Source organism: Populus nigra, chromosome 10 (genome assembly GCF_951802175.1).
Source record: "Populus nigra chromosome 10, ddPopNigr1.1, whole genome shotgun sequence".
In the NCBI taxonomy this organism is placed as follows: Eukaryota; Viridiplantae; Streptophyta; class Magnoliopsida; order Malpighiales; family Salicaceae; genus Populus; species Populus nigra.
This window is the reverse complement of record NC_084861.1, coordinates 2506306-2521365: the sequence shown is the minus strand read 5'-3', so window position 1 is coordinate 2521365 and position 15060 is coordinate 2506306. Positions and strand designations below refer to the sequence as shown.

The following is a 15060-nucleotide window of genomic DNA, read 5'->3' as shown; positions in this document are numbered from 1 at the left end:
TAAATTTTAGATTCAGTGATGGGGCAATGGAACTCCTTATATTTAGCTCTACTTTAGAACCTAAAGACAACTTTAAATCATATAAAGTTGATGCTATTTACAAGCTTGCTGAGAAATTTATTTCTGAAGATTTCAATGAACAAGAGATGAATTATTTGAGATCTCAGCTGGAGCATCATTAGATTGATGTGATTCATCATGAGAGCTTTCAGAATATGTCTACCATTTCTGAATTATATCGAGGATTAGCTGAAACAAATAAGTCGCAGCATTATCATTTGATTGACATGTTGATTCGTCTTGTTTTGACTTTGCCTGTTTCCACTGCTATTACAGACGAGTATTTTCAGCTATGAAACATGTTAAAACTGTGCTTCACAATAAAATAAAAGAGGAGTTCTTAGCAGATTCTATGATGATTTACATTGAACGAGAGATTGTTGAAGATATTGATTCGGATTTGATTATAGATGAATTCTATTCTATAAAACATCGAAAGGTGCAGATTTGATAGTATAACTTATTTTTTTTTTATATTGAATTTTATGTACTTTAAATTTTATTTTTTATATATTTTATGTTATGTATTTGAATTAAAACTTGATTGTTAACTTGACAAATTTATATATCCGAGTGAATGATTGATCTTAAAAATAATTTATATGTATTTATATCATAGCCCAGGATAGGAAAAATTCTTGGCTCCACCTCTAAGGGCAGCCCATTAAAGGTTGATCCATATTTATCTTCATACTCTGAGTATTACAATGTCATTACCGAGCTCACCACCTTGACAAGAGTTAACTTGTTCCCGGAACCTGCACATGCCCCCTGCTCCTACATAGCAGTCGCATCTTATTGCTCTGCAAGTCATCCACTTATTATCCAAGACAAATGTCTTCTAGCTCATTGATCTTTAGCATGGGGGCAATATCCATGAAAGTCAATCCTGTATTTGTCTTCATACTCATCATAGCCTCTTCATGGGCTACACACTTGTCCATTTATATCTAGCCATCACATTGGCTCTAGGGTGTTTTGAAATTGGGCTCCTATCATGGCCCTCACACTTTCTCTTGAGGTGTCTCCATCTGTCATAATGAGACGGTCTGATCTTGGACTCATATCACGGTCCTCACACCTTCTCCTGAGGTGTCTCCGCCTGTCGTCATAAGACGGTCTGAACATGGACTCATATCATGGTCCTCACACCTTCTCCTGAGGTGTCTCCGCTTGTCATCATGAGACAGTCTTTAACCTGGGCTTATATTATAGCCCACACACTTTCCATCTGAGGTGTCTCTGCTCGTCGTCATGCGACGGTTTGTACTTAGGCTCATATCATGGCCCTCACACCTTCTGTCTAAGGTGTCTTCACTCGTCATCATACATGGTCTAAATTTGGGCTCATATTATGGCCCATACACCTTCTGTCTAAACTGTCCCTGCTCGTCGTCATATGATCTCATCCGCCTTTATTGGGGATGACTCCTGTGGCTCCAAGATTCTCTACCACTATATGGACTTGAGAGAGATCACTGCCACTGATCTCATAAAAAAAGAAGAGTTGTGGTGCACTCTTTACAATCTTCCATCTCATTTTCTATGTTTGGAGCTTCTATGTTTTTTTGCTTGATAGCTCCACCCACACCAACTCTCTTTTGATGTCTTCGCCTTTCATCACAAGTGGTCGCACCCCTTTAATTTGGTGCTTCTGTAACAGCTCATCCTTCCATCATTGTATGCATTAGAAAGGTCCTCGCTTGTTGTTTTCATCAAGAGCACAAGAGGCTTCCTATTGTACACAACTTTTACACAGTTTTTGCTCTGAGCTTCATCTAGGAAAACTTCTTCTCCTTGCACCTGTTGTCTTATTATAGTACCTTGTTGGATCACGGGTATTCCTGCGCAATCTCCAAGTGCCTTCGTGCAATTTTTGTTCTCTAGATTTCTCCCCATTCCTTGCTTATGTTTGACAACAGCTCATCTTATCACAACACCTATCCAAGTCAAAATAGTGCCAATCTTTATCATTTTATTGTATTTCTCTTCCATTATTAAGGTTTTCATCAATTCTACCCTCGAAAAATCATAGTCACCGAATCTAACTTCTCTGGAGAAATCACCACTCCATCAAATCCTTAAACATACAGGACCCAACTGTTCCTTTATGCCGTCATCTTGCTCGTATTCAACAGTTTCATTTCAAACTATTACATATACAAAAATAGTACCGTATGGATAATTCTTCAACTAAGCAAGTTCTTAGGAAAGATTGAAGGGGTCACACCAGTCCCGTTTTAAACCCAATCTCCCAGACAGAACTTTTTAGGCTATATATATATATATATATATATATATATATATATCCATCGTACTGTCTTTTTGTATATGCAACCATTTGCTAGCTTTGTTGCGGCTTTCCTTTACAAGTGATCTAGTGTATCCTGTTTTATACCTGATTTCTCAAAATCTGGCGAGACTACCAGTGCTTAGATTCATCTAGATTGGTCTTCATCAATTTCCACTCTCCACCTCAAATCATCCACATGATCGGGTGTCCAGAGTGTCCTAATTTTACCTTCTCTTAAGGCAATTAAACATTCCCCACTTAGCGGTTCAACACACGTAATTGGGCAAACATGTGCGACTTCTTCTTTTCCATCTCCATCGACCACTATGATGACCTTCAGATGCCTCCTAATCATGCAATCTCTCTTTAATAATTCACCACCACCATTTTTGTTCTCAATCTCAATGATCTGACTGTACCATTGCATCCAGAATGATCAAATTAGATGGAAACAAGTCTGAAATCGTCCAAATAGCATTTCAGATGACTAAGATTTGATCAAAACAATTCTGACATGATTCGCAGCCCAGATTCAACCTTAGATCCGGTTGCACGTAGGATCAGCTATACTGAATCCTTTCCCTCAGCTCGTGGCTGATGACATGTCAGGTGGGTCCTATTGTGCTGACATGTCAGCTGATTGGTTACTGACATGGCATGCCCACTATGCATGCTGATGCAATGCTTATGTCATGATGATGTCATCCTCCATCTGTGTCAGCCACGTGGGTCGGGTCATCTGGTATTCGGGTCGGGTCAGCCCATCCAGGTGAAAAAAACACGTGGCACGCGTCTGTGCGCGTGAGCAGCCACCTCGCTGGTGTGTGACGACGATGTCTGACGTCCGATTTTTGCGTCGTTTTCACCAGTTTGCTCTTCTCTTCCTCCTCTAAACAGTGGTATGGTCAAAACACAATTTTGAAAACTTTTGTTTTTGAGCAAAAATCAAACACCATTTTAAACCAAATGCTCTGATACCAATTGTTGGGGATTCCTACCGATGATGTACTGATAATTGCCCATTGAAGGCTAAGCACACTGACATAATATTTAACGTGGTTTGACAAATCGCCTACATCCACGGGAAAAGCCATTTGATTATATAGGGAGAGAACAAGATTTACAACAATAGAGAAGGAAGAATCTTCCACTATTTAACAACTCTCAACCTCACTCTATTTCTCTCTTCTTAGTGCTGCAATGGCAGCTACTGCTGGCTGCCCACTCTCTCCTATATTTCTCACATATTTGGTTGCTCTCTCTCTTTCTCTTATTTTGCTCTCAAATAATGCCTCTATTTATAGGCAATTCATAGCAGACAAGAGGCCATAAATTATGGCACAAATGGTGGTAGCACATGGGTTACACCATTTGTCAATGGTTGGTGCAACTGCCATTATAGCCTTTTGACAATGGCAACCCTCTTTCTTAGGGTAAGCTGCAAATGCTCTATGATTGCTGTACATTAATGGCAACCATCCTAACAAGAGAGATGCATAAATTGACGGTTTCTTGATCGATTGCCGAGAAAAAAACCTACTATGCTTATAGGATTGCATTGCAACATCATAATCTTTGTATGAAACCACTCTGGCTTGGTTGTGTGGATAAGAAAGTATGTTTCTTCTTAAAATATGGTTGTGACCATCATAGTTACATACAACATCACTATAATTACCGAGATGGCTTGTCTTTTCTAGATTGGATTCATCATGAGAGGACCAGCTGTGATTTTAGTTACAAGACTAAACATGGTAATAGGATTTAAGAGATATACAGAATCATACCTGGAATAGATTTAGCAGTTCATAGATCTTCCCCTGCAAAATCCTCATGACGGATCAATGAACATAGCTTGTACTGAAAAACATAAACTCTAAATCATTGTTCAATCCAAACATGCACGTATCAAATGGATAACTCCTGAACTCATAAATCCAGCTAAATACCAACAGAGCTCAAAACACCAATTTAATGAAGGTCAAAATTATAATGATCCGAATTGGAAAAGAAAATCTAGCAAGTAAATAAACTACAATGAAAAGAATTATTCACAACCTGAAAGAGCATCACAAATACATGTCTCTGCTGTGAGCAGAACAAAGAGTTTTCTATTGAAATCAAGCGACAGAATACTTAGACCTTATCATTGTTATAGAGACTGTACTAAATCTTCATCTACCATCTCTGTTGAAGATCAAGCCAGCCTGCCAGTTTTTAGAAATGAAACAGAAAGTAAGAAAAGGAAAAGAAACTCCGAGGAGATAAATGATTGAAATGTGACAGTTAAAATCAATAGTAGGGCACCTAAAAGGTTGAATACCATAATTAATGTAATTAGCATATGCATCTTCCAAAGAAAAGAGTTGTAATTAGCATATACATATTTAAGACAAGCTCATTGGATGTGGTTCATGAAGATCCAGATACTTGGAAGGAGCAAGATGAATTGTCACCAGAATGCTTTTCAACTGGGGATACCCTATAATGTAAAACTCTTCAAGGCAGGGTAATACCACAACTGCATCTCCTCCTCCTCCTTGAGGTACCTTCCACTCAACTAAACTCTCCATTTGTACTAGAGACAATCTTTCTAAAGCTGGAAATATTGGATCCATACCGCTTCTCCACCACTATAGTACTCATCGCCTATTATCTTCACACCATCCATTCCTTATATCTCAAGAATTTTAAGACGAGAAAGATGTCCTGCTATAGGAAGTTTCTTACACTTCTTGCAGCCTTTCAATTTCAGCACCACTAAATTATTGAGTATTGACATCAAAAGCCATGGTGGGAATTCATCACCCTGATAATTCTCAATCTCTAAGCTTCGTATGTTTGGGTGAGGCTGGAGGCCTTCCAACAAATCCTTGTAGTTGATGCTAGAGCTGCTGCTTTCTCTTTCTGAACTCCATCCAATACCAATGTGTTAATCTTTGATTTTCCAAAGAGGTCTGCTCCCTTGGCTTCTTCTTTGTCTCTTACATGCACCAGATTGACTATTTTCAATCCCCCTTCTAGTTCCTTCAAGCTTCCCAGCTCTTGAATTTCGTAGCCTTTATCCTTACCCACTTCAAAGAATGGCAACGTTCGAAGACCCGTTAGGCATCCAACATCAGCTGGTGTACGACTAAAGTAAATATGTCTCAAGCTCTACAAATATTTTATTTTGTTGGGAAACTTTTTGAGTGACCTGCATTCGCTGAATCTTAAGGTCTGCAAATGGTAGAGCTTTGTGATGGATTTCAGGAACGCTTTGATAAATGTTCGTGAAACATCCAGATACCTCAAATGCTTCAGCCAGCAAAATGAATCTGGCATCTCTGTCATACAAGCATCATCTTTTCTTTCCTTTTATTTTTAATATCATGGACACACTCCTGACGCAACCTATAGGTGTACGATCACTTTTAAGCAGTGTTTTAAGACCCGGCCCGGCCCGGCGGGTCAACCCGGGACCCGGCCGACCCGGGCCTGTGGCCGGGCAGGGTCTAAGCAAAAAACAGGCTGGGAATTGGCCCGGCCAGACCCGGTTGACCTGGAGGGTCGACCCGGGACCCGGCCGGCCCGGCCAGACCCGGCTGAGACTCGGGTTTATTTTTTTATATATTCTTATGCCCGAAACGACATCGTTTTAGCCTTTTACAATTAAAAGGCCAAATTCCAAAACGACAAGAGTAGAGAGAGGAATCACTAGCATTGCAAAGTAGAGAAGTGAGAAGAAGACCTAATTAATTTCAAGAATTTGTCAAACCCATTTCTTAAAAAGTTGGAGTCGAACCCAGAAAGTTTGGGAGAAGACGCTCATTTTATTTGCCAAGAAAGGCAAACCTTTAGGGTGGCTGATGGTGTTGGTGGATGGGCTATGAAAGGAATTGATTCTGGGATTTTCGCAAGAGAACTTATGTCCAATTATCTCACAGCTCTTCGATCCTTGAAGCCTAAAGGGGATGTTAATCTCAAGAAAATATTGTTAAAAGCGCATTCCAAGACTGTTGCTTTAGGATCATCCACTGCCTGTGTTGTTACCCTTAAAAGAGACCGATTGTGTTATGCCAACGTGGGCGATAACGGTTTCATGGTTTTCAGAGGGAAAAGGCTTGTTTACAGGTCACCGACACAGCACAACTTTTTCAACTACCCTTTTTTGTTGGGGAATTGGGTTCAGAGGGTAAGCCCCGGTCTTTGATTTTCCTTGGTGAATTTGATGTGGAGTAGGGGGATATTGTGGTTGCTGGTACCGATGGATTGTTCGATAATCTTTTCAGCTCTGAGATCGAGGAGATTCTTCAAGAACATGGAGGAAGATCTTATCCTCAGGATCTTGCCTGGACCATCACAACTGTTGCGTCCATGAATTCAACCAGCGAGGATTATGACTCTCCCTTTGCAGTTGCTGCTGAGTCTGAAGGAATCGAGCACATTTTTTTTGGGTTGACCCGGGTCAACCCATCTGACCCGTGACCCGGTCACTAGACCGGGTCGATGACCGGGTCGGGTTTTAAAACTATGCTTTTAAGAGTCAAATCACGAGAAAGAACTAAGAGTTATGACCTCAAGATTCCAGTTGATCGCACATTTATATATGAGTATGAGTAGGAGATGCAAATGTAGGATTTAAACTAGGAATGTCCTCTCTCACTAAGTATCTTTTTGCCACTTGACTATTGATAGTTAAACTACTAGCTCAACATTATATAAGCATCATCTAAGTTCAGACTTCGGCAAACCTCTGAATTTCCAAGACATCTTGAGGACATCATCACTTGAGAATAATGTTCGCAATTTTCCAGCACCATCCTTTAGAAACACTTCTCATAAGAAATGAGATTTAGATGTCGGATACAAAATGTGTCGTCCATAGCTAAACTAGCCTCCCAAATCACTGTCTCCGATTTTAAAAAAAGAAAGAGAAATAAATCACAGAGAAAGAGGGAGAAAAAACAAGAAAATTTAACCATTGAAATTCTTTTGGTAGAAAGGAAGTGGAAAGAGAGAGGAAGAAGGCATAACTTGCAAGTTCAAGATTAGAAGTAGAGATACCATATCTAGAGTTTGAAGAAGAAGGAAGGAGTTCCCAGCTAAAGAAACAACATTGTCGGACAAAAGTATATTTTCAACTTTGATGAAGGGGTGAAGCTCAATGAGCATACCCCTTCATTTTTATTTTATCTTTTAAATTTCTGCTTGGATTGTTTGTTATGTATCATTTAAAACTATTTGCTAGTTTAGATGCCATGGATGTTTGTTTGTTTTAATTATTATTTTAGATGTTTAGTTATGTTATGAATGTATATGTATCCTTAAGTTTTGCTTCAAGGCTTTTTGATGTTTAAGGCTTATTTTGATGCTTAAGATTATTATTGAAGTGATAAATGTTAGTTTGAGATACATTTTAACATGTTTTAATGTTTACGATAATCAATAAAGTCATTATAGCAGAACATGTTGAAAATGAAGTTGCTAATTTTTTGTTGTTGTTCTTAAACTATTATCAATGGCTAGTTAAATTTATTTGAGCTAAAAACATGTTATTTATGGTTAAGAATAAGGGAGTTAATCAATAGAACAATGTTTGTATATAAGGAAATGCATTTCTGGTTTGCTGCAGATAATATGATTTTGCTTCTTGGTTTGATTTTGCATTTTGTTTCTTGTTTGTTTGGAATGATTCAAGCAAGTTATGGTAGACATTTTTAGTTATGGTTGCAAGATTTAGGCTGTTTTCTAGGCTCTTTATGCTATTTCTGGGTTTCTACTCTTTCTGGGTTTAAGGATGAATTTCTGGGTTTTAGTTTTGAATGTTCTTGAACCTAGATTTGGGTCTTTTTATGTCTTAATGTCTTAGCCTCCTTTGTTGAGCTTCGAGCTATAGCTTATGCATGATCATTTTATATCTTTATTTGGTCCTTTTAAATCTTATTTTGGATCAATTGGTCATTTAAAGCTTTCAATGTCGGGTTTAGTTTTTTTTATTGTTATTGTTGATTTATCCATATTAGAGCTCATTGATGTTGTTTGATGCATGATTATGTCTTAGTTTTTTATGTTGCATCTCTTTGTCTTTTGTTTAACATAATATGACCTAGATTAACATTTTGGTTTCTGGGTTCATCATTTGTTTTTCAGCGAGATTCAAATGTTTCTCCTGTTTTGATTTTTGTTCTTTCTTTTCTGATTTTGGGTCGTGTTTTTAGGCTTGGGCTATGGGTTAGGAAGCCTTGACCACGTGGTTGGGTCGGGTCCATTAGATTAAGGCCATGTTTGGTTTGTCAAAATTTTACCAAAGAAAAAAAAGGTTTTTTTGTTCTTAAGGCGTGTTTGCCAAACATGGCCTTAAGATATTTTTTCCTCTAATTTTTTAATAAGAGCAGGTTTGGAAAATACACCCTCTAGTTTTCTTTGTTGAATCTTTTTCTTTTTCTTTTTTGCTAAATAAACCCCAAATGATTTTCAAAATATTCTGAAAAACATTTAAGGACTATTTTAAAATAACTTGTGGGTCCCTTGTATGTTTTCCAACCATTTTGTTTAATATTTGGGTTCTGAACTTACAGTGTAAGATATCGATCCAATATTAAATATACATGTTTTTATTCAAAATTTTAGAAAAATATAGAAAAAATCCTTATTCAAAAAAATACAAAAATATGTTTTGTTTTCATACCGTCAAATTCTAAAAGTTTTTGTACTTTTTTCTAAATAAAATAAATTATATTTTTATCATACTTTGAAAATACAAAAATTAATTAATAAGTATCATAACAAGTTTATGATTATTCATTAAGATTTGACCAAAAAAACACCACAAAACTAATTTGTTTAATTAATATTTAGGGTATAAATTTTACAATGTGATGCATATTGCAGGTATTAAATTAAATGAATTGATAAAAATAAAATGTTAGGAGCTAACGTAGACTTTAATATTTAGAGTTATAAAATTACACTATAACGTATATTCCCAAGTATTAAAGATACAAAATATAAATAAATACATTTAATACATACAAATGTATGTGGTTCAATGACAATTTATGCCATAAGTGTATGTGCTTATTTCATCATATTTATTGATGATCATTTTATATATAGTTATGTGTAATTAATGAAATACAAGTTTAAATCATTTAAAAGATTCAAAGACTTTAGAAATAAAGTTCAAAACAAACTGAAAAGAGTATCAAAATACTTTGATCAAATCGAGGTGGTGAATACTTGAGTCAGTATTTTAGGAGTATCTAAAAGATAATGAAATTTTCTCACAATGAATACCTCCTGGAACACCACAACTTAATAGAGTTTCTGAAATGAAAAATCATACCCTATTGGATATGGTACGCTCAATGATAAGCTATGTAAATCTTTCACCTTTTTTTTCTAAGACTATGCTTTACAGATTGTTACTTACCTTTTAATTAGGGTTCCCTTAAAATTTGTTAATAAAACTCTATATGAAATATGAAATGATAAGAGACCAAACCTATCATAATTAAAGATTTAAGGATATGATACTTATGTAAAGTGTATTGTATCTGAAAAGTTAAGAGCTAAGTCAAATAAATGTAAGTTTATGAGATATCTAAAAAAATAAATTGGATATTATTTCTACCATCCCGTTGAGAAAAAGGTATTTGTCTTAAAATATGTTACCTTTCTGGAGAAAGAATTTGTTCTTAAAATAACCAACGAGAGGAAAATAAAACTTAAAAAAGTTCAAGAACTATAAGTTGACATTCAAATAGAACCATAAATCAAAGACCATAACATTGGATGTTTATTTTAAGACTCAAGAAATACAATAACACAATAAATTTGGGTGGACATGTTATACACTAATAAGATATCAACTTCTCATGGAAATTGATGATGACAAGTTGCTTATACTTGATAAGCCTACCAATTATATGGAAGCAATATCTAATATTGATTATAAGAAATGGTTTGGAGCCAATAAATCTGAAATGAATTCCATGTATACCAATTAGATATGGATTTTGGTTGATCTACCTGAAATGATAAAACTCATTGGATGTAAATAGGTCTTTAAAAGAAATACTAACATGAAAGACAATGTACAAACATATAAAGCTAGACTAGTTGTCAAAGTTTACAGGCAAAAACAAAGGGTTGAAACTTTTTCATTGGTAGCTATGTTAAAATCCGTAAGGATTTTGATTGCTATAGCTACATACCATGATTATAAGATTTGACAAATGAATATCAAAACGACATTCCTAGATGAAAGTTTTCACAAAGATGTGTATATGAAATAAATTAAAGATTTTGATTCTAAAAAATTTACCAACAAAGTATGTAAGCTATACAAATCCATTTATAGGCTTAAACAAGCTTCAAGGAGTTAGAGTATCTATTTTAATGAGATAATCAAATAATTTGATTTCATAAAAAATAGAAAAACCTTATGTTAATTTATATATAAAAAAAGTTAATGAGAGTAGAGTTGTTTTTATTAATATATATGTAGATGAGATAGTATTGATAGGAAATAACATTCATTTACTATAGTCAATAAGGATCTGGTTGTCCAATAATTTATCCATGAAGAATATGGAAAAACAACTTATATATTAAGAATAGAAATCTATAAAGATATATCTAGAAGGTTACTTGGATTATCTCAATTCATGTACATAGACAAGATGCTAAAATAATTTAACATGAAAGAATTCAAAAGAGGATACTTACCTATTTCATAAGGTATACATCTCTTTAAAGATATGTGTTCTAAGACACAAATATATATATATATATATATATATATATATATATAGAGAGAGAGAGAGAGAGAGAATACCAATGTAATCTAGGTGAGAGTTACTGAAAGATAGTTAACAATATGCTTAAGTACTTAAGAATAAATAATAATATCTTTCTGATCTATGAAGGAAATGAACTAGATGCTATATATATATATATATATATATATATATATATATATATATATATATATATATATATATATATATATATATATATATATATAGAGAGAGAGAGAGAGAGAGAGAGAGAGAGAGAGAGAATACCAATGTAATAGGTGAGAGTTACTGAAAGATAGTTAACAATATGCTTAAGTACTTAAGAATAAATAATAATATCTTTCTGATCTATGAAGGAAATGAACTAGATGCTAGTTTTCAATCAGTTATTGATAATAGAAAATCTTAGCCAATATATATTTTTACTCTAAATGGTGATGCTATGAGTTTGAAGAGTTTTAAATAAGAGACCATAACAAATTCTACAATTGAATCTACATATATCTATGTGTTTAAGGCAACAAAAAAAAGTTGTTGGATCAAAAAGCTCATAATTGAACAAGGTATGATTCCTAACATTATTGATCTAGTAGCCCTATGTTGTGAGAACAATAAAGCCATTACATAAGCAAAGAAATCAAGGTCTCATCAAAGATTCAAACATGTATTTAGACGATTCTATTTGATTAGATAAATCATAGAAATATAATATGTAAAGATAAAATGAGCACACATGGAAGAGAATCATGCAAATTCTCTCACTAAGGCAATGTCCAACTAGAAGCATGATCGTCATATGGAGAGATATGATATTAAATACATGAATGATTGACTTTAGTATAGGTGGAAGATTGTTAGTGAATATGTCTTGTAACCAACTAGCTAGTTACATGTAATACTAATTTTATTTGTGTAAAATATATTTATTATTAATAAAGGTTTTTTTATCTTTAATATTTATTTATATTTAATTAATGAATCTAATGTTTGATTAATGAATCTAAAAGAGTTTATGAGACAAAAATATTTTGCAAAGAAAATTATAAAGTTGTTAAAAGTATAAGATTCATATTATATCAAAGTATTGTTTTTAAATATTCATAGTCAATATTTTATAAAGACTGGATATTAATTAAAGTTGTTAAAACTGATACATATTATATTTCTTCTGTTATGAAAGAAAACAATTGTTTTCAAAAGCTGAGTTATGAGAGATACCTAAAACTAATATACAAGTGTTTGTTAGATTTCATGTACACTAAATTGACTCATATGAGAATTTTGTATGGAGAGATCACTTCTATTTATAGAAAGCCTTACATGAAAATTATGCAAATGATCTTTAGACTTAAGATCACTAAGTTATCTTATATAAAGAGTATTATGCTTTGATCATAACTCCATGTTGTCTTAATCAAAGGTAATAAATCAACAGATATTGAGTATGATATAAAGTATATTAAGTTATTTGAGTAATCAATAGAGAATTCATCACCCTAGTGAATTAGAAAAAATATTTTATATGTTCTCAAAATAGTATTGATTGTGAAATCCTTGAATAAGATGGAATGATATTTGAAAAAAGTTTCAAATATTATTTAAATAATTAATGATTATAGTATTGAGAACAAAAATGATTTAACAAAGAAAATATATTTTATGCTTTAATGCCTAAATCAGAACATTCTTAAAGAAGAAATAATAATTACACTGAAAACCTAGTTACTGAAATTTTAGAGAATCATAACAAGTTATGATCAATAGAGGTATTTGAGTAATCAATAGAGTACTCATCACCTTGGTGAATTAGGAAAAATATTCTATATGTTGTCAAATAGTATTAATTGTGAAATCCTTGATAAAAGTGAATAAGATTTGAAAAAAATTTCAAATCTTATTTAAATAATCAATGACTATGATGTTGAAAAAAATGATTTAACAAAAAAGACATACTCTATGCTATAATGTCTAACTAGAAACATTCTTGATGAAGGATAATAATTACACTAGAAACTGGTCACTAAAATGTTAAGTCAAACCATTTATGACTTTTCTAATATTTAGAGGATCATAACAGGTTGCTAAATATTGTATTTGATCTTCAAATATAAATCAATCAATTATTGTATTGATAATAAATTAATTTATTTAATCATATTTTATTTAGGATTGTGATTTATATTTGGATGAATTTATTAGGGAACCTAATAGGCTACATACATAAGAACCATTAGTCAGAAATTAAAATAGGATGATTAATCAAGTGTGACTTAATTGTAAATAAGTTTTAGAAATTAAAGATTATAATGTAATTTGTACATGGAATTACAAATCTAGACTTAGAAAAATCAAGTAAGGACTTGATTGAATAAATTTATAAAATTATCATGAAATAGTATATGTCATATTATTTAAGGGGAAACTGATTTTTTTTAATCATTTATAAGGCTTTCAAGTTTTTCTATAAATAGAATATTATGTCTCTTATTTTATATACAGAAAAAACTATTTTAGTTACAAAAACACCTACAACACAAAAAAGGTTAGCACTCGTATGATTCTTGGGATTTTTAAACCCTAAATGAGTTAAGAGATTTCTTATTGGTGGTTTGTGTGGATTTTCATTAGAAGCCAGGCACTTGAAAAATTTATGGTTTGTGATAACCCAACTTTGAAATAATTATTCAAAGCAAAAAAGAATATGTAATCTTTAAGTAATCTTTGTTTAAACCCTAAATGACTTTAGATTTGTTTAACATGATTCTTGAGATTTTTAAAAAATTTTAAATTTATTATTTCCGTTGTGTATATGTCTTTTGAAAAACCTAACATTAATGATGATTTAATGGCTTCTTCTGCAACTCACATCATTTGTTGTTGCTTCTTGAACTTGTTTAACTGCTTCATTGCATGACCTAAAAAGGCCTTCATTACCTCATTCACATTCTATAAATTCCATTCAACTTTTTTTTCTTTTTATAAATAAGCATTTTATAAAAAAAAATGCAATAATTATTTATTGAGATTACTATTTTTAAGTCATGGAATTTGGACCAGATAATTTCTCATTGTAGTTATTCTTAGAACTAGTATTGATTGTCTTCATGCTTTGCTCAAGTCTACTACACTATACCCATTGTATGTTCAACATTTAGAATTGTCTCTTATAAGAAGCTAGCTTGAAGACATCTTTCTTGATTCTTTGAATTCTCACTCTTTGTTACCTTTTGCATTGGCCAAATAGAAAGTTATTAAAATATATAAATTATGTGATATTCATGTTATTAAAAGAACTAATAAAAGAACTAATTGACTATACACTTAAATATGATGCACCACGGGTAATAATAATGTAATTATCATTTTGCTCTTCCAACAAAAGAACAATAAGCTTAGTATTTGGTGTTTTTCATTGGAGTAATTAGTTTTTATAGGATTTAGAGGATGATTGGATTGTTTTATTTTTTAAATGCATAGTATAAAAACTATATTACCCCTAAAAGCAAGATATTTTAAAAGATTAATCAGGGTAATTAGGTATTTTTACTCTTTTATATGCATAATATAAAAACTATATTACCTTTAGAAGCAAAATTATTAAAAGGTTGATAGGGTGCTACTATCCTTTTAGAAGTATAGTGTAATGACTATATTATCTTTAAAAACGAAATTTATCAAGCTTGCATCTAGCAGCTTTTTATATTTTTAAATTGGTTTTTTAGTGATTAACAAGTTGACTTGAGGGCAATTTAATCTTTTAACAATCATGAATATTATTTTAAAAAACTATTGGCATGTGTGATGTCATCCCACACTCAAAAGCTGTCTTCTAGGGTGGCATTTGAAGTATCTCATCGGGATTTTTTTGTTGGTGCCATATGTATACACAGAGAAGTAGTAGTTAGGCTCTAATGATTTTTTTTC

The 15060-nt window shown here is 32.8% G+C and overlaps 1 protein-coding gene across 1 annotated transcript; it reads left to right on the top strand.

Annotated features, from left to right (window-relative positions):
- Positions 1-6221: 6221 nt before the first annotated feature.
- LOC133705185 (probable protein phosphatase 2C 55) lies at positions 6222-8581 on the top strand. Its single transcript, XM_062130322.1, has 3 exons — positions 6222-6527; positions 6575-6774; positions 8554-8581. The coding sequence occupies exons 1-3, from the start codon at positions 6222-6224 to the stop codon at positions 8579-8581; spliced, it is 534 nt and encodes a 177-aa protein (XP_061986306.1).
- Positions 8582-15060: the final 6479 nt, after the last annotated feature.

Excerpts from the sequence above, each read along its gene's own strand:
- LOC133705185 (XM_062130322.1), top strand. The coding sequence starts at position 6,222 with ATGAAAGGAATTGATTCTGGGATTTTCGCAAGAGAACTTATGTCCAAT. Across the intron at positions 6,528-6,574 it reads TGGGGAATTGGGTTCAGAGG|GGGGATATTGTGGTTGCTGG; the intron begins GTAAGCCCCGGT and ends GATGTGGAGTAG. Across the intron at positions 6,775-8,553 it reads GCTGAGTCTGAAGGAATCGA|GCTTGGGCTATGGGTTAGGA; the intron begins GCACATTTTTTT and ends TCGTGTTTTTAG.